The sequence below is a fragment of the Hemitrygon akajei genome, chromosome 12, assembly GCF_048418815.1.
Source record: "Hemitrygon akajei chromosome 12, sHemAka1.3, whole genome shotgun sequence".
Lineage (NCBI taxonomy): Eukaryota > Metazoa > Chordata > Chondrichthyes > Myliobatiformes > Dasyatidae > Hemitrygon > Hemitrygon akajei.
This window is the reverse complement of record NC_133135.1, coordinates 20355190-20376326: the sequence shown is the minus strand read 5'-3', so window position 1 is coordinate 20376326 and position 21137 is coordinate 20355190. Positions and strand designations below refer to the sequence as shown.

Here is a 21137-nt window from a genome sequence, read left to right as displayed (position 1 = left end):
TCTTGCCAGCAAAGGACACGTCCCATGGATGAATAAAACACAAAAGCAGGAACCAAAAAGGATTTGTAGTCAGTGATGACCAAAGCACAAATGATTCATTAAATTCAAAGATTATCTCAGCAAGGTAGCAAAAATAAAATGCAAGACAGATAATTCCAGAAAGTAAAGGTAATGAGACAACCAAGAAGAAGTGAGGCCAGGAGCAGACACACTCAAAAGCTGGTTCAGTTCAAAGATTTCCAGCACAATGAGGAAGAGAATACTCAACTCTACAGACAGATTGGACAGAGTACTGCAGGAAAGACAAGATGTAGAATGAGATCTGTAGAAGGAAGTTGTTCATTATGTGCCATGTCATATGATGTGGGCGATCATGGTCTTTTCATGACCTTGATTGTTCTTGGCAATTTTTTTCTACAGATGCGGTTTGCTATTGCCTTCTTCCAGGCAGTCTTTACAATTACAGTCTTTACATTAAACAATACTTTTCAGAGATCATCTCCCTGATCAGTGGTCACATAACCAGGACTTGTGATATGCACCAGATGCTCATACGACCATCCACCACCTGCTCCAATGGCTCCCTGTGACCATGATTAAGGGGCTAAGCAGGTGCTATACTTTGCCCAAGGGTGACCTGCAGGCTAGCGGAGGGAAGGAGTGCATTAAGTCACCTTTGGTAAAGATATATCTCCACTCCACCACCCCGGAAGGAATATAGTTCCTTACAAAAATACACTTGAGTAAACTAGGGTTAATATGTTAGAGTATCACTTAATATCTTCATTAGAAGTGCCAAGAAAATAACAATATTGATTGGTACATTTTCACTGTTTGCTATACATTAAGAAAAACATAAATGGCTCATTGAATTATCACAAACAGAATAAAACTGAGTGAACCATCATCAAACTAAACTTCAATAGCCAAGCACGTTGCACGCAATGTCGACAAAGTTGTCATGAAATATTTCTAATGTGGACCTCATAACTAATATTATACATTGAAACTTTAAAACATCTTTTGGTTATCATTTCCTACCCTGCAAGGGTGATGGATTTCTGAGAGCTTTCAGCCCAATTGCCGCTGAGCATAGCTGCAAAGTAACTGGAGCGAGCACACAGGATGGCCCTAGAAGGCAGAACAAAACTTTCCTGAAAATCTGCACTTTATAGCATTATTAAATTTGCTTGATCTGGGTTATTTTTAAAGCAAATACTTAAAAAAAGAATGCAGTGATCACAGATAACGGTATACCTGTGCACACGAAAAACTTTGTTCTCAACATGAAGAGTTATATCAGAGCAACTTCCTTCCTTGTACAGGGACAGCAGGTCAGCACCCAGCACTGAGGCTGGCTCTGGAATAGGATCACCTGTTCAAAACCAATACAAAAAACGCATTACGGAAGCAGATCCATATCGGAATGGAAGAGATAAAAGCACAATTGTTAAAAACTGATAAGGGTCACCCTGCAGCTAACCATTATCTACTGATTTCTTGGAAATAAATTGGTTTTCAAGAACAAAACAGGGCCAAGATTTATTGGGTTGAGTCTCCAAAAATTGGAACTTTTATGGTTGGAAGGTTTCCCAATGGAAGAGGTGATGCGCCACCAAAGGCATCAAAAGCCAATATAACAACTTCAAGGACAGTGCAACAGAAAATTTCCAACACAAGACAAGGTTACTTTGCTGTTACGTTCATACTGGACAAGATAACGAAGAGCCCCCACCCCCAGTTCAATCCTTCATTTCGACACTTAGCCCGCAGCCCTGCAGGTTACAACTTTATTTATTGAGGTACAGCGTGGAATAGAGCCAACTGAGCCACACCACTAATTTATCAGCAATTCCCCAATTTACTCCTAGCCTCATCATGAGACGATACAGTGAGCAATTAACCTTCCAACAGGTACATCTTTGGACTGTGGAAGGAATCGGAGCACCCGGAGGAAACCCACATGGGGCGAATGTGCAAACTCCTTTCAGGCAGTGGCGGGAATTGAACCCAGGTCACCTGTACTGCAAAGTGTTGTGCTAACCACTGTGCTACTTTTGAGAGGCAACAAGTGATAAGCACTGAATGGCAGTTACCCAACACTGCCCAGATATTTTCTTTCCTCCTTTCCCCTATAGGCCGGCTGGTGGCGTAGTGGCATCAGTGCTGGACTTCGGGGCAACAGGTCCCCAGTTCCAATCCAGCCGGCTCCTTTGCACGCTTTCCATCCGTGCTGAGTTGAGCGTCGATCTAGCAACTCGACCTCGTTAAAAAAAAGATGCTAAGGAAACGCCACATGACGAGCAATCACAAAAAAAATCAGTGTAAAAAGCTTGTCATGACGGCACCCTGATGACTCCAACTTCTATCTTCTTTCTCCTATAACCATTCTACCGATTGCTTTAAACCTACAGTACTGTGCAAAAGGCTTAGGTAAAAAATTTCTGTAAATTGAAGATATTTTCAAAAATAATGAAATAAACATTTCTGAATATCAAAAAATACTATAAAGAACAGAAAACAGTAAAAAAAATAAATCAAATCAATATTTGGTATCACCACCCTTTGCCTTTAAAACTGCATCAAATCTCTTAGGTACGCTGTTGTGCAGTTTTATAAGAAAATTGGCTGGTAGGCTATTCCAAGCATCTTGGAGAACTTGCCAACAGTTCTTCTGCAAGACTTTGGCAGTCTCGCTTGCTTCGGTCTCTCCAGGTAGTCCCAGACAGCCTCAGTGATGTTGAGATCAGGGCTCTGTAGAGGCCATACCATCTGAAACCATTAAAAAAAAATCTAGGCAACATACACAAAATGCTGGAGGCACTCAGGCTGCATCTATGGAAAAAAGTACAGTTGACGTTTCAGGCTGAGACTCTTCGGCAGGACTGGAGAAAAGAGATGAGGAGTAGATTTAAAAGGTAGGGGAAGGGGAGGGGGAAAACACAAGGTACATAGTTGAAAGCGATGTGGGGGGGTGGGGGGAAGATGAAGTAAAGAGCTGGGAAGTTGATTGGTGAAAGACATACAGGGCTGGAGAAGGAGTCTGATAGGAGAGGACAGAAGGCCATGGAAGAAAGAAAAGTGGGGAGGAACACCAGAGGGAGGCGATGGGCAGAAAATTGAGAGGGAGAAAAGGGGATGGGGAATGGTGAAGGGGGGGGGCATTATGGAAGTTTGAGAAATCGACATTCATGCCATCAGCTTGGAGGCTACCCAGACAAGGTGCTGTTCCTCCAACCTGAGTGTGGCCTCATCATGACAGTAGATGGGAATGGGAATGGGAAGTGGAATTAAAATGGGTGGCCACTGGGAGATCCTGCTTCTTCAATTAAAATGGGCAGCCACCGGAAATCCAGCCCTGTATCTCTTTCACCAATCAACTTCCCAGCTCTTTACTTCACCCCTCTCCCTCCCAGTTTCACCTATCACCTTATGTTTCTCTCTTTCCTCCCCCCACCTTTTAAATCTACTCATCTTTTTTTCTCCAGTCCTGCCGAAGGGTCTCGGCCCGAACCATCGACTGTACTTTTTTTCCCATAAATGCTGCTGGGCTTGCCAAGTTCCTCCAGCGTTTCGTGTGTGTTGTTTGGATTTCCAGCATCTGCAGGCTTTCTCTAGTTTGTGAAAAAAAAAATCTAGGGTGCCTCAGACTTTTGCAGAATGTTGTAAGTGTCTTAGCTTCGACCCCTCTGTTCAAGAGAAAATGCCTCATCTTTTAAGTCTTTAATACATCCCCTGCCCTGTTCCATGTAAAGAAATTCAGCTTGCCCGACAATAGACTAGCTCTGGGGCAATGAGTATCCCAGTCTCCTATCCATAGTTCACTCTACTCTCCTATCAGATTCCTTCTGCTCCAGCTCTTTGTCTTTTCCACCTATCATCTCTCAGCTTCTTCATTAATTCCCCTCTACAACCTACCTGGCTTTACCCATCACTTTCTAGCTTGTACTCCTTCTCCTCCTCCCACCTCCTTGATCTGGCTTCTTCTTCCTTCCTTTCCAGTCCTGGATCTCAGCCCAAAACGTTTATTCCTCTACATAGATGCAGCCCGACAGGTTGAGTTCCTCTAGTATTTTGTGTGTGTTGCTCTGGGCTTCCAGCATCTGCAGAATCTCTTAACTGAATAAATGCTGATCTGTATTAGCAGTCAGGAGAATGAAGTCAGCGCCTAAGAATATGGCATATAGGCAACAAGGATAGACTTTTTGTCATCCTGATGTTAACTGGAGCCAATATTGGACCGTCAGTCACACCAAGATGCTTGTGCTGATGGTAAAACAATGCCAGGTACAGCTTTCCTGCATTAGTGGAGCCAAGTAACTAAAGGACAGCATTAGATGAAAGCAGAAACCTAACCTAACCCTAACCCTAAGTGAGACAGCTGCAGGTTTTTACAATCTTCCATAGACTGAATAAAACTGACATATTCTCTCTCAGTTTACAAGCTTGAAATGTAATTATATTCTTATAAAGAGGTGCACAGAATTTTAACAGTTTCAGACTGAAATAATGAGATGGGGAATGGGGAGCAGCCATGATGAGAAAGACAAGTGGAAGAGGACCTGAATGCTGAAAGTAAATCTTTGGGCCCCACACTCACACAAGCGGTTATTTCTGCTGTCCGTAATACTCAGCTCCCACTTGACATCAGAAACCAAAACACCATCCAAGGTCCTGGCAGCCACTTACCTCCATCTACAGTCACATCCTTTTCTTGCATTTCCTCAGGAACATCAAATATTCCTTCGGGCATATCGTCTTCTAAGAGACTGGATGTTAACATCTCGATTTCTTCTGAAGCGTCATCATCGGGAGCAGCTGGGACTTTCCCATCCTCAGTATCTTTCCCATTGCACATCTTATTTTTATCAAAGTCACCAAAGGACTGACTGTGGCCCTCTGACAGTCTCATCCCATCCTGTTCGCTGCTCAGAAGCATCTCCTCCTCCAATTGGTTCACTTTCCCATCCGCTGTGTAAACCTGCCTGTAATAGAACAAAAGGGAAAGAAAGTCTTTTTTAAAAAGCTTAAGATATCTATGTGCTGAAAAATAGGAACAACCTCTATCCATCTCGCAACCGGTGGCCCAATAGCATAGGGACAGCATAGTAGCACGGTGGCTAGCTTAAATATTACAGCACCAGCACCCTGGATTCAACTCTGCCTCTCCAGGACAGAGTGGAAGGCCAAGTCTATGGCATCATCAGTGCACCAGTTTGAGCAGCAGGCAGACTGGAAAGGGTCCAATATAGCTGGAAGGTGGGATTTTATACGAACAATTACCAGCTGCTCAAAGTACTTCATGATTGTTGAGGTAAGGAGCTTTTATGATCTCCCCGAGACCGAGTGGTTTCCTCACACATTCCAAAGACGTACAGGTTAGTAGGCTAATTGATCACAAGGGTATAATTGTACAGCACGGGCTCACTGGGCTAGAAAGGCCTGTTACTGTGCTGTAACTCTAAATAAAAACAAAAGAAACCAAGACGAATGCTCAAAGGTCTATGTGATATCAATAGTACCCCTATAATAACTCTTGTAGCTATTTTGTTAGATACAAATACCTGCTCTGAATTTGCTTATCATGTGGGGGAGGGGATTTCTGAATGTTGACTGCAGAGATTCGTACACTGATAGGGATAGGGACACTGCCTTTGGAACAAGGGATAAGACGATTCTAAGGTCAGCAAGAGCTGTGCTCTCCCGTGCCATCAGAAAGGCAAACTGAGAGAACCCACAGAAAATTCACAGCCACATTCATGGCACCAGGGACATTTGCACATACAGCAAGGTATACAAACCATAACCGATTACAAGCCCACCTTGTGCATCAACGACAATGACACTTCCTTTTCTGATAGGTTAAATGCCTGCTTTGCATGATTTGAAACAATGAATGATGTGACACAGAGGAAAACCAACCCCCTCTAGCCAGGGTAAACCAACGCAAAGCTGCAGGGCTGGACAGCATACCGAGTCAGGAGCTGAGGGATTGTGTGGCCCAACTAACAGAGCTCTTTATAGACATCTTTAACATCTCTTTACAATAAGCCTCACGTCTTAATAAGCTGGTAAGGAAGGCGGGCTCTGTCGTGGGCAAAGTACTAGAGAGTTTAACATCGGTAGCTGAGCGAAGGGCACTGAGTAGGCTACGGTCAATTATGGATAACTCTGAACATCCTCTACATAGCACCATCCAGAGACAGAGAAGCAGTTTCAGCGACAGGTTACTATCGATGCAATGCTCCTCAGACAGGATGAAGAGGTCAATACTCCCCAATGCCATTAGGCTTTACAATTCTACCGCCAGGACTTAAGAACTTTTTAAAAGCTATTATTAATGCTTTTGAGATAGTGATTTAGATGCATATCATATTTTTTTTTACTGAGTTAAGTATTGTATGTAATTAGTTTTGCTACAACAAGTGTATGGGACATTGGAAAAAAGTTGGAATTTCCCCATGGGGATGAATAAAGTATCTATCTATCTATCTATCTAGTTCACTGTCCCTGCAGCCACCATCATTCCAGTGCCCAGGAGAGCGATGGCAATTGGCCTAAATGATTACTGCTCTCTGGCACATACCCCAACAATCACAAAGTTCTTTGAGCAGATGGCAATTGTTCATATAAACTCCCAACTTCTTCCTGTGGAATCGGACCCTTTCCAGTCTGCCAGCTTTTCAAACTGATTCACTCAGCCCTCCATTCTGATCTGTCTCACCTTGAAAAAGCTGCCATGACGTTGTTCACTGACTTCAGCTCGTCATTCAACAAAGTTCAAGAAAATTTATCAAAGTACTGTACGTATATGGCACGATACACAGCCTGAGATTCATTTTCCTCAATAAATCCAATAACCATAACAGGATCAATGAAAGCCTGCACCAGTAGAGCAGGCAACCTGTGTGCAAAACACAACAAACCGTGCAAATACAAAAAAATTAATAGGCAAACAAATAAATATTGAGAACATGAGATGAGGGGTTTTTGAAAGTGAGTAGATAGGTTGTAGGAACAGTTCAGTGGTGGGTCTAATGGTTGATGTGTTCCTGAACCTGATGGTGAGATCCTGAGGCTCCTATACCTTCACCCTGATGGAAGCAGCAAGACTAGAGCCTGACCTGAGTGGTGGGGGTCCCTGATGATGGATGTTGCTTTCCTGTGATATCGCTTCATGTAAATGTACTCAATGGTGCAGAGGGCTTTACCTGCAATGGACTGGGCTGTATCCACCACTTTATGTTTCTTCCTCCAAGCTATCAGACTCCTCAATACCCAGAGCCTGGACTTACTGGAGCCCAACTTACTGCCCTCTACTGTGCCTTTTGTCTTGTCTATTATTTATTGTAACGCCTGCACTGTTTTGTGCACTTTATGCAGTCCTGGGTAGGTCTGTAGTCCAGTGCAGTTATTTTCTGTGTTGTTTTTACGTAGTTCAGTGTAGTTTTTGTACTGTTTCATGTAGCACCATGGTCCTGAAAAACATTGTCTCGTTTTTACTGTGTACTGTACCAGCAGTTATGGTCGAAATGACAATACAAAGTGACTTGACTTGACTTGACTTGAATTGACTTGAAATCTATTCAAGGGTGTTGGTGTTTCCATATCAGGCTGTGATGCAGCCAGTCAATATATTCTTGACCACACATCCATAGAAGCTTGTCAAAAGTTTTAAGATGTCATGGCGAATCTTCACAAACTCCTAAGGAAGTAGGGGCGATACTGTGCTTTCTTTGTAATTGTTCATGTGCTGGGCCCTGGACAGGTCCTCTGAAATGATAACACCAAGGAATTTCAAGTTGCTGACCCTCTCCACCTCTGATCCTCCGATGAGACTAGGTCAGGACCTCCAGTTTCCTCCTGATTCAGCTCTTTGGTCTTGTTGACATTGTGTAAGAGGTTGTTGCTGTGGCACAACTCAGCCAGATTTTCAATCTCCCTCCTCTGTGCTGATTCTTCACCACCTTTGATTCGGCCAACAACAGTGGTGTCGTCAGTAAACTTAAGTATGGCATTGGGGTTCTGCTTAGCCACACAGTCATAAGTGTAAAGTGAAAAGAGCAGGGGGCTAAGCACACAGCATTGTGGTTTACCTGTGCTGATGGAGATTTTGAAGATGTTGTTGCCAATCTAAACTAACTGGGATCTGCAAGCGAGGAAATCAAGGGTCCAACTGCACGAGGAGGCACAGAGGCCAAGGTCTTAAAGCTTATTGATTAGTTTTGAGGAGATGATAGTATTGAATGCCAAGCTGTAGTTGATAAGGAACATCCTAACATACGGACCTTTACTATCCAGATGTTCCAGGGTTGAACGAAGAGCCAATCAGATGGCTTCTGCTGTGGACCTGTTGCTCTGGTAGGCAAATTGGAATGGATTCAAGTTGCTTCCTCAGGCAGGTGTTGATATGTTTCATCACCAATCTCTCAAAACACTTCATCACTGTGGATGTAAGTGCTACTGGATGATAGACATTAAGGCAAGATTGCCATGTTCTTCTTAGGCACTGGTTTAATTGAAACCTGCCTGAAGCAGGTGGGTACCTCAGACTGCCAAAGTGAGAGGTTAAAGATCTCAGTGAACACTCCAGCCAACTGATCAGCACAGGTACTTAGCACGCAGTCAGGTACCCCATATGGGTCAGACACTTTCCATGGGTTCACCCTCAGTTCAGACACAGAAACTGAAATCACAGGATCATCGGGGGCTGTGGGAGTTTGTGATGGTTCCTCCACGTTTTGACTGTCAAAGCGAGCATAGAAGGCACTGAGCTCATCTGTCGCTTGAGTTCACTTTGTGTTAGTGTTCAAGTCCGGCCACAGCTGTTGAGCATTCTTCATTGATTACACTTTCGTCTGGAATTGCCACTGCCTGTGAGATGGCTTTCCAGAGAGTGTACCTGGACCTCTTGTAATTTTCTTGATTGCCAGACTCTAATTCCTGTGATCTGGCCCTCAACAGACCGGGGATCTCTTGGCTCATCCAGGGCTTCTGACTGGGGAAGATTCTGAATGATTTTGTGGAGACAAACATGTCTACAACTGTTTTTTATTTATAAAATCTGTGACAACTGTGGTGTAATCATTCAGATCCACAGATGAGTCCTTGAACATGGCCCAGTCTACCAACTCCAAGTAATACCATCGCTGCTCCTCTGCCTCCTGTGACTACCTCTTTGTTGTCCTAATCCCTGTACGCAGATAGAAGGACAGCAGAGGGATCATTCCGAGCATGGAATGGTAGATAATCCTCATCTTAGAGTAGCAGTGTCAAGTGTGCTGGGACCTCTGGTGCTGCAGTTAGTTTGCTGATGGTAATTGAGCAAAGAATTCTTCAAACAAGCCTGGTTGAAATCCCCAACTATGAGATGAAGTGTGCTGGGACAGGCAGTTCCTTGTTTGGTGACGGCATCCAATAGGTGACAGAATCATCCCTCTGAGGCTGTTGGTCAACTGTCCTCAATGGGATTCAATGCCCTTCTCTAACTGGATTTGGACTTCCTGATGGAAAGACCCCGTCAGTCTGAGTTGGCAGCAATATTTCAAGCATCATCACGCTGAGCACTGGTGCCCTCCAGGGCTCTACGCAGCCCGCCGCTGTTCACACTGTTGGCTCGCGACTACACTGCCAGATCCAGCTCTAACTGCATCAAGTTCGCTAATGATACAACACAGGTTGGCCTCATCAGCAGCAATGAACCGGCATACAGAGAGGAGGCAAAGAGACTTGTCCATTTTGATACTCATGTTGTTGTTCTTGAACCATTTCACAAGACAAAAGGGATGACTGTGGACCAGGAAAGTGCAGGTTGATCACTCTCCATTGCACGTCAGTGGCTCTGCCATTGAGAGTGAAGAGCACAAAGTTCCTTGGTGTACACGTAACAGACCAACTAACCTGAACCCACAACCCACCTCAGTAGTCAAGAAGGCACAGCAATGTCTACGCTTTCTGAGGAGACTGAGGCGTGCAAAGCTCCCGCCCCCATTCTAACAACTAATACAAGAGTACCGTCGGGAGTGTTGTGTCTGGCTGCATCATAGTGTTGGGGAGGGTTTAAACAAACTTGGCAGGGGGGTGGGAACCAGAGTGAAGAGACTCAGGAAAGGACAGATGGTAAAAAAAATTAAGATAGAGTGCAGTCAGATTGTCAGGAAGGGCAGGCAGGTGATGGGACTTAGTGCAGGCGACAGGCTGAGTATCAAATCATTCGGGATGCAGAGTCAGAAAGGACAGCAAATATGGTACTCAAGGTGTTGTATCTAAATGCATGTAGTATAAGAAATAAGATGGATGATCTTATTGCAATATTACAGATTGCCAGGAAGTATGGCAAGACTTGCAGGCACATTCCTGGGCCGTGTTGGTCGTTCACACAAACGACTTATTTCACTGTGTTTTAATGCTAGTTACGTGTGACAAATAAATCTAACTATAATAAATAATAAGCGATACAGAGTGACTGGACTATCCTCCCAATCATTATAAATACTGAAGTCAGTAGAAATGAAAAACGTTTAGCAAGACATCTTAGCAATTAAAAATGGATTTAAGTTTTAAGAATGGATGAGATCTTCTTGACCACAGCATTTCTTTATACAGTCTGCTTCCCATTCACCTTTCTACAATTTAATTTATATTTTAACATTTATACAGAAAGGCCAGTGAATTTAAAGTAACCTGTGGTTCTGAAAAAGGCTTATATGTACAATTGGTTCTTCAATACGCATGCAATTCTCTGACCCTGCTTTCCCCATGTCAGATTACAAAGCTGCAATTTAAATACTAATTTCACACGATGTATGCTTTTCAGTAGCTCACCCTAGGTTTTGTTTTGCCAGCTTAACCACTAATTTATGTCCCATCATCAAGCTCCCTACAGATTTACAAACCTGCAAATAGCAGTAACCAATCATCTTTGGAATAAATGATTTCCAATTTATTTAGCAGTATAGTTCCCTCCCCCCACCACCCACCCAAGACAATTCCGTACAGGGCTCTATGAACACCAACCAACCACCATGGATCTCCCACAGGAGATATGAAAGAACAGCATTCAATCAAAAAGTCTGAAATTTAATTTATCAAGGAACATTATTCACTGCAAGTACTTACCCAGTGGAAAAACAAAATAATTCTTCTTGCAACAAGCTGCTGAGTTATCATTAATTACCTCCACCTAATTGCTAGGTTAACTCACATCATCAGTTTGTATTAGAATTTAAGCACAAATTGTTGTGGTCACATTGGGGGAAGAAGAAACTGAAGTGACAACACCAGATCATGTTTACATCTTAGGGAAAATAAAATACAGATCTAAACTCTGACCTGGACTGGAGGGAGATGTTGGATTTACTAGAATGATTAGAGGAGGTGGTGAGTGGATTCATTAGACATTTTAATCATGAAAGGCTTAGCCAGAGTAGATAGAAAAAACATGGGAAGAGAGCAGGAACGTGGCACTGTGATTCAGAATGTGTCGTAGTCATATTGAACAGCGCTCAAAGCAAAAATAGCTCATGCTGTTTTTCCATGTTTCTATTCGGGAAGATCAAAGAAGCAGAGTTCACTGAATGAAGATGCTTGTCCCTCTGCAACCTCTTTCAATCCTGTACTTTGGAGTCTCCAAACCAGGTTGTGACGTAGCCAGTCAGGATGCTCTCCACTGAACATCTATAGACATCTGCAAGAGTCTTCGGAGGCATACCAAACCTCCTCCAACTGGTAACAAAGCAGAGCCGCTAGCTCTTCATGAGCGCATTGAGTGTTGGATTCAGGATAGATCCTCCGAGACTTTGAAGCTGCTCACCCCTTCCACCACTGACCCTCAATCAAGACTGCCATGTGTTCTTCCTACTTACCCTTTCAGAGGGGAAAGAGAAGGAGAAGAACAAGCTGCATCTGGTCCCTCACAGGAACCAGCTTGCGAAGGAGTTGTGTCATTAGAAACGAGGGGTGGCTGTGGACCAGACAGTCACGAAGGGAATGGTCTCTTCAAAAAAGCTAAAACAGATGTAACTAGCGATGGAATCACTTTGAAAGTGGCAGAGTCTTTTTATCTTTTTATTGTTCTGGCTGATGGTAAGTCTAAAAGATAGCTCATTACAACTTCAAGTCAAGGTTACCCACAAGGGCAGAGACTGTAATCCAGTATTGGCTGTTCCTTTATTCCTGATTATTTATTAGCAATACAGCACCATAACAGGCCCTTCTGGCCCAATGAGCCCCCACAACCCAGTTACAGTGGAGAACATCATTAGGATGGGATCTTTAGCATTTGGGTCATAGAGAATCTTGCCAACTCACAACAGTAAAGAATCGACATGTCATGATTGCGGTGAGTTACTGAATCTCCCATTCTCATTCTACCCAGTCTGCCTTAAGTCAAGGATTTTCTGCTGGACCAGCATAATCAAAGACCCCACCCACCCCAAGACATTCTCTCTTCTCTCCCATCGGGCAGAAGATGCAAAAATCAAAAAGCACGCACTACCAGGCTCAAGGACAGCTTCTATGCCTCTGTAATCGGAATTTTAAGTGGACTTCTTATATGATAAGATGACTCTTGACCTCACAATCGTTCACCCACACTGCACTTTTTCCAGTAGCTTTTACACTTTATTCTGCATTGTTATTGTTTTACCATATTTTAGCTCAGTACTCCAGTTGGGCAGCTTTTCATTGATTCTGTTATGGTCATTATTCTATAGATTTATTGAGTTTTCCCACAAGAAAAAGAATCTCAGGGTTGTATATAGTGATACATATGTAATTTGATGATAAAATTACTTTGAACTGTGTAATGATTTGTTCTCCAAGAACAGTATGCAAGATAAGCATTTCAATGAACCTTGTTCCATGTGACAATGATAAACCAGTACCGATTCCATCTCCCAAAGACATTTATAAATCTGATTTCTTCTTATGCCAGGCTGGAATATCCATCTGAAGGACTAATTAGCACCTGAATCTGACTACAAAAAACCAGTCCAGGTAGTTCATAAAAGTTAAGAATTTCCCTGGAGGTGCTAACTGTGGTGGACTCCAGGCTTGTACAGAGACTCCTCTATGTTGGGCGATGTCAACAGCTGTCTGTGGGGTACCGTATGAGGGGTTTGTAAAGACTCCTGTCAATAACAGTCTTAAGCAAAATGCTTCCTACTCTGGTCACGGCAGTTAGCTTTATTCCCTTCAGCTTTGAATAGCTTTCACTGAGATGAACAAACTTCATTCAAGATTCACAATACTGAGCAAAGGAATGAAACAATGCACGTGGTGACTGGCGAGGGGTCATGGACCCCCTCAGGGTGGGTGAGAATAAAACTAGAGGTCACAGGTTTAGGCTGAAAGGAGGAATAATTAATGGGAATCTGAGGGAACTACATCACTCAGTATGAGTGTGGAAAGAGCTGCAAGCCACAGCAGTAGCTGCAGGTTCGATTGCAACATTTAAGAGAAGTTTCAAGGCTAAAAGTTAAAGTACATATATATCATCATATAAAACTCAGATTTATTTTCTTGCGGCATTCACAGTAAATAAGAAACACCATAATCAAAGGAGGTCTGCCCCAATAGGACAAACAATCAACGTGCAAAAGACAACAAGCTGCAAACACAGAAAGAAAACAAATAATAAATAAACAAATAAGAAAAAAATAAACAAGTAATAAATAGAGAGCATGAGATGAAGAGTCTTTGAAAGTGAGTCCTTAGCTTGTGGGAACAGTTTAGTGATGGAGTGAGTGAAGTTATCTCCTCTCGCTCAAGGGCATGATGTAGTAGGTGTAATATCTATTACTGAATATGGTGATATTGATCCTGAGGCTCCTGTACCTTCTTCCTGATGACATCAGTGAGAAAAGAGCACAACCTGGATGGCGTGGTTCCTTGGTGATGGATACTGCACGAGAAGGTTTTGGAGAGATCTGGTCTGAGTGCAGGTAGATGGGACTATGCAGAGATCAGGGTGGCATGGGATTAGATGGGCCACGGGGCCTGTTTCTGTGCTGTAGTGGTCTATGACTATGGCCACAGCTGGATCTATTAATGGTTGTTCTGCCCCTTCTCATGTATTTAAAGGGCTAAACCAAGCAAATGCAAGTCGATCAGCACTTTTCTGCAAAACTGACTCAAGAAATTTCTTACTTTGAAAAGAGAAAATATAAAATTCATGACATTTCTGAATCTGAAGTATTCAACATTGTATAAACTACGAATTAAATAAAACTCCCTCAGAGCCACAGATCGTACATTAAGCCTGCACACAGGTCAATGCATTTGCCTACAATATTCTCTGAACAGATTCAATTAAGGAGCTGAAATGATTTTTGACATACAGCCGATTTAAAAAGAGAACAGTTCCATCATTCAGTCCTTTCACTAGCCTGTAAGACTTAGAATGCAATCAAATCAAACAGAACCCATCAACTAAGAGTTCTCAAAAAAAACTAATGTCACACTTCAAACACACACAAGGATCAGGGAGATACTGTGGAGGATATCCCTCCTGGTCAGAACTCTGTACAGCTAAGCAGTTCAAGCTACAACAGTGGGGGGACAAGCACAGTGGCGCTGCTGGTGCTAGACATGCTGACCCAAGCCTCGCAGAAGTCGTGTCAGCTCTCAGACTTCTCCTGCTTTAAGGTGGAAGGGCATCAAAGGATACGGCAAGAAGGCAGGTGTATGGGGTTGACTGGGATTCGGGATCAGCCATGATGGAAATGGCGGAGCAGACTTGACGGGCTGGGTGACTCTATTCTGCCCCTCATATCTCTGACTACTGATAGTGGTAGTTAGATCACTCAAGTCGAATGTGATGTCCTCCCAAGGGGTTGTCTATTGGCGAGTCCTCAGGTCGGGGTAGAGGCCAATCCAGGATCCACGTTCTGGTGCAGTGAGTAAGTGGTGGCCTTGGTTGGTGGTTGGGTCTTTTAGCTGTTCAATCTTTCCTTTCACAGCTGCCGCTTATTTTCCGTGGCACAGCGGAAGTCATTCTCATGTAGCACAGCTTCCTTAAACAGATCTCCTCCAGGTGTATCTATTGAGTGTCACATCTTCCCAGTTTTTAGACAGTTCGTCAGGCCGATTTTGATGTTATCTCTGAAGCATTTCCTTCACCCACCAGTGGATCTCTGACTAGATCATGTGTTCACCTCTAAACTTCCAAGGCCACGGTCTCTCAGGTCACTTCAAAATTCAAGGTTCAAGATTGTTTAATGTTATTTCTAGTACACAAGTCTAAAGGAGAAAAAAAATTGTTACTCTAGATCCAGTGCAGCACTAAAAATATAAGATAGAGAGCACAATAATAAAAGACATGATAAATATAAATATGCAAGATAGCTTGTAACAAAGATTGGTTGTATAAATGTCCATAAAGTGACACTAGACACAGGAGTGTCTGTACATAAGGTGACTCTGACAGGAAATGTTAAAGTAGTGGTGGTGGGGGAGTGTGGAGGGGTGGGTTAGTGGGTGGAGATGTTGATCAGCTTTACTGCTTTGGGAAGGTATCTGTTTTTGAGTCTGGTGGTCCTGGTGTGGATGATATGTAGACTCCTTCCTGAAGGAGTAGGACAAACAGTCCATGAGTGGGGTAGGTGGGATCCTTCATAACTTTACTGGCCCTTTTCCGACACCTTTCTGTATACATGTCTTTGACAACAGGTAGGCTGGTGCTGGTGATGCGTCGAACTGTTGTAACTACCTTTCATTTCCTTACGAAATCTCCCATCCACCCCTACAGTGCTCACTTGTATCTCCTCCCTCAGGTGCACGAGTATGACTGCACTGGTGAACCAGTGGTGCTCGTTTTACAAAACTGGAGTCTTACTCCTTTACACAGCTCCTACCTATTTACATCCTTCGGCAGTTTCCTGGCTTTCAAATGGCTCACCTTCATGTTCAATCACTCAAAACTTCCCCCACATTCAAATGGCCAAAGAGCCCAACCAGTCCTTCTCCACCATCTCACCACTTCAACTGGCTGAGGACATTCATACACTGAACATCTTGCCCTTCAATTCCGTTCACTTTCCCCAAGTCGAGGTGTAGCTGTGGGAACTCAGCAATAACTGTCTGTTCATTGGGAACATTCCTTCTTTTGGTTCTATCCAGACTCCTCCCTCACCTCTGCTATTTTGGTGACTACTGGCGCCGTGTTCTTCACGTATACAAATATTGAAAATGTGTTTTCTGCCCTGCTCTCACTTGGAAATGATCCATTTCTGACCTTTCCTCTTCCAACTACTCAACTTCCATCATAAGAGACAAGTTGGCTACCAATATCCATTGTTAGGCTATCGACCTTCACCATGACCTCCACTACAGCTAACAAAGACTTCATTTTCCAATCAGTTTCTAACCCAAGATGACAAAGCTTCCCACATCAATGCCTTCCTTTCTCTTTAATCGTTGCTTCCCTTCCACCGGACTGCACTCTCAGCAGCTTCCTGACACATCTTTCCATTGCCACTAAGCGTCCTCTCAATTCAAGAGCTCATGGTTTTGAAGATTATGTACATTAGCTTGGACATGGATGAACCAGCAGGAATCAGCAAGCAGCAAGTTTCAGGGTGATGTCGTAGTCAGTCATACACAACAGACGTAACGCTTTTAATCCACTGAGTCCATGCCAACCAATAAATGTCCAGCTACACTAATCCCATAATCATTACTTGGTCCTGAGCTTCCAGTCACCTGTCACATTAATTCTCTGTTCCAATCCCACTCTGACCTCATCCCCTTATATTAAGCGTCAATGCCAACTTGAAGAACAGGACCTCATTTTGTCTGCCTACAATAAGGCTCTTGGGACTTAGGACTGAATTTAACTCCATCAAATAACTGTTTTTCTTTGTTTCTCTCTCCACAAATATGGCTGTACCTCTCTGATTCCCTTTTCCTTCTTGTATCCACTGGAATCAGAAACACAGAAACATAGAAATCTACATCATTTTATAGGTCTTTCAGCCCACAATGTTGTACCGACCATGTAACCTACTCTAGAAGCTGCCTAGAATTTTCCTACTGCATAGCCCTCTATTTTTTTTAAGTTCCATGCAACTATCTAAAGTCTCTTAAAAGACCCTGTTGTATACGTCACCACCACCTTCACTGGCAGCGCATTCCACACATTCACCATTCTCTGTGTGAAAAACCTACCTCTGACATCCCCCTTGTACCTACTTCCAAGAACCCTAAACTATGCCCTCTTGTGTTAGCCATTTCAGCCCTGGGAAAAAGCCTCTGACTATCCACATGATCAATGCCTCTCGTCACCTTATACATCTCTATCAGGTCACCTCTCATCTGCTGTCGTTCCAAGGAGAAAAGGCCAAGTTCACTCAACCTATTCTCATAAGGCTTGCTCTCCAATCCAGGCAACATCCTTGTAAATCTCCTCTGCACTCCCTCTCTCTCTAGTAGCCACATCTTTCCTTTCGTGAGGTAACCAAAACCGAACACAGTACTCTAAGTGGGGTCTGACCAACGTCTTGTATAGCCATAACATTACCTCACAGCTCTTAACTCAATCCCATGGTTGATGAAGACACACACACACACCATACACCTTGTTAACAACACTGTCAACCTGTGCAGAGGCTGGGATCTTTGACCCCAAGTTCTCACTGATACTCCACACTGCCGAGAGTCTTACCATTAATATTATATTCTGCCTTCAAATCTGACCTACTGAAATGAACCACTTCAAATTTATCTGGGTTGAATTCCATCTGCAACTTCTCAGCCCAGTTCTGCATCCTACTGATGTTGCACTGTGGCCTCTGACAGCCCCCCAGACTATCCACAACACCCCCAACCTTTGTGTCATTCTGACATAAAAATCAGAAAATGTTAGAAACATTTGGTATATCACAGAGCATCAGCGTCACCCTTTCAGGTCAAGGAACCTTTGTCAGGAAGGCAAGGAAGCAAAAGCGACAAGCAGGTGGGGTAGTGATAATAGAGAAATGAATCAAAAAGGCAGCGTCCATCATTAAGGACCCCCACCAACCAGGATGTGCCCGCTAAAGAACATATGAAATAGGAGCAGGAGTAGGCCATCTGACCCGCCATTCAATAAGATCATGGCTGATCTGGCCATGGACTCATCTCCACCTACCTGCCTTTTCCTCATAACCCTCAATTCCCCTACTATGCAAAATAAATAAATAAATAATCATTGTACCATCAGGGAGCAGGTACAGAAGCCTGAAGGCATACACTCAATGATTTAGGGATAGCTTCTTCTCTTCTGCTATCATATTTCTGAATGGACATTGATTCCATGAACACTACCTATAGGTTTCAACAGGTACACTTAATGTCAGAGAAATGTATACAATATACATGCAGAAACTTTTTTTTCCACAAATATCCACAAAAACAGAGAAGTGCTTCAAAGAACGAATGACAGTTAAAATACTAGAACCCCAAAGCCCCCCAGCTCCCTCCCACACACAAGCAGCAGCAAAGCAACGACGTCCCCACCAGCAAAAAAGCATCAGCACCCTCCACTGAGCACTCAAGCATACAGCAAGCATCAATAAAGACACAGACTTGCAGTAACCCAAAAACTACTCATTCACCCCATAATTCGACACACCACAGGCTCTCTCTCTCTCCCCCTAATAAGGGTAAAAGAGATGTCCCCGTTTCAGAGCGAGAGGGGAGACGTAAACAACTCACTGGTTTACGATGTTAAAAGTCTGTTGTGTTGCTTTTTCCGAGCTCTGCGCCCAGAGAGCCGGCACCAAAAAGACGCAGCTCTTCGGACACACAACCCCTGGCAGCAAACCCACTGCTCCGTGTTCTCCCGTGATGCTTCAGTCAGGGGCTCCAGCCTAGAATCTCACACACACACAGAGCTTTGTTTCTATATTATCATGTGGATCAATAAAGTATTATTATTGTATTGTGCTGCTGCTGCTGCAAAATTAACAATTTTCATGCCATCCAGGTCAGTGATATATAAAAAAAAATCTGATTCTGTGGTTAGGAAGTTGCCTATCTGCATCCCACTTTAGCCTCAGGGGAAAGAGAGGCAGGCCGACTGACTTGGGGATTCTGTAGGACTTTTCAGGACATCTTAATGCAATTTACAGCTACTTACTTTTGAAATGCAACGCTTATAAAATTCATGGGGGCTACACAGCAGGCTGCAACAGACAGCAGTTTATAATCTATTTTATTCTTCCCCTTTTTTTTACCATTCCCCATTTTGGCACCCTTCTTACCTATTCTCCTCACCTGCATATCACCTCCCTCCGGTACCCTTTCTCTCACAGTCCACTCTCCTCTCCTGCCAGATTCCCCTCTGTACCTTCTCCACCTATCACCTCCTAGCTTCTCACTACATCATCCTCCCTCACCTTCACTCGGTTTCACCTATCACCTGCCAGCCCGTACTGCTTTCCCTCTCCCCATCTTCTTATGCTTGCTTCTGCCCGTTTCCTTCCCAGTCCTGGCTTAAAGCCTCAGCGTTAAGCATTGATCGTTTATTCCTCTCCACAGATGGTGCTTGACCTGTTGAGCTCCTCCAGGACTCTGTGTGTGTGTGTTACTCTGGATTTCCAGCATCTGCAGAATCTCTTGTGTTTGTAATCTATTTATAGCCAAGTTGAATAAAGAATAAAGGCCTTTGGGGAATAACTTCCCTACTCCCCTTTGAAAACCGAGTGCTGACGAGACGGTGGTGTAATGTCTCATTCTCAGATGAATTCAGTGAGCTTCAACTTGCTTCCAAGTGCAAGGACAGATGATGGTGTCACCCACTGCCAGCAGTCTTGGTCTCTGTGGGGAGCTACACCTGACAGCTGGCAATTATTGTCTCTGTTCCATGGCAGAGAAAGGCTACCCTCTCAATGGGGACTCCAAGAATCACAGTATCTGAAATTTCCAGCACCTGATGTGCATTGAGACAAAAAAATGCAAGATTATTGTACAATATATTAAAACAAAAAAATCATGGCACTGTACTTAATCTGACTTTACATGCTCAAAATAATATGTTGAGACTTGGATTTTTCCATTTCTTTTTGGTTCAACTTTTTTAAAATTATTAATAGTGCCCAGTTATGTCTGAACAGTTTGGTTATTTAAAAAAATACCAGCGATGTACAATTATGTCAAGAGTAGAAATGCAAAATACAGATTAGTATGGGATTTATCTTATCATTTCTTAGGCAAAAAACAAAGCTTGCTCAGAAAATTCCTGTGGGGTGTTGTTGTTTACATTCAAGAACGCTGCTGGATGGATGAAGCGTGTTGCTTGAAGTAGGTTAAAGAGGTGTGGCATTGACATCCCAAAGGTTTTGGGAAGGAAAAGCCGCTACTTGTCTTGGACATGTTCAAATTGCACTTGTCAGGTGAGACAAAAGCAGCAGTGAAAGTTGAAAATACGGACATTGCAGTCATCCCCGGTGGTTTGATGTCCGTGCTCCAGTCACTAGATGTGAGTTTAAACAAACCAAAGAATTCATGCGTCGACAGTGGAACAAATTTGACTGAAAAACAGCCAATAAATACGACCTGACTTCCGTGTATTCGTTTTTCCAAAGTTGGCACCCTCTGTATAAGCCGACCCCCTAAGTTTAGGACCAAAATTTAGGGCCAAATTCTTGGCTTATACACCAGAATTTACGGTACTTACAATCTCACCATGGCCCAAAAAGCACACCTGCACCTCTGCTTCCTCGGGCAGATAACAAAATCTGGCATGTCCCCTTTAACCCTCACCAATTTTTAATCAATTCATCCTCTCCAGATGCAGAACAGCTTGGTACCATAAGAATGTGCACAGAGTTGCGGTTACAACCCAGCACATCATAGAAACCAGCCTCTTCTCCATGGTCTCTGTCTACACTTCACACCAACATAATCTGAGACCACACCCATCCCAGGTAGTCGCTCTTTCCCCTGCCCATCAGTAGAAGATACAAAAGCATGCATCTTTTGTATCAATCATTCAAACTATCTACCACATAAGCCTTGTGCCTTATTGTCTGCCTGTCCTGCACCTTCTCTGTAACTGTATATTGTAGCTGTTTCTCTCTCCATGGATGCTATTGGACCCGAGAATCCCGAGGTTGACCATTCTCAATGCAGTTTTCCTGCTTTTCAATGTTATAATA

At 43.4% G+C, this 21137-nt stretch overlaps 1 protein-coding gene across 4 annotated transcripts in view; it reads right to left on the bottom strand.

The window, feature by feature from the left end:
* The window catches only part of btbd8 (BTB domain containing 8), a 94932-nt gene that overhangs the window by 53980 nt on the left and 19815 nt on the right, over positions 1 to 21137 (bottom strand). For all 4 annotated transcript variants that reach the window (XM_073062668.1, XM_073062669.1, XM_073062671.1 and 1 more), the window contains exons 4-6: positions 4690 to 4985; positions 1258 to 1375; positions 1042 to 1131 (exon numbers count right to left, since the gene is read on the bottom strand). In XM_073062668.1, coding sequence (XP_072918769.1) covers positions 1042 to 1131; positions 1258 to 1375; positions 4690 to 4985 — 504 coding nt within the window. The remainder of the gene's footprint in view (positions 1 to 1041; positions 1132 to 1257; positions 1376 to 4689; positions 4986 to 21137) is intronic.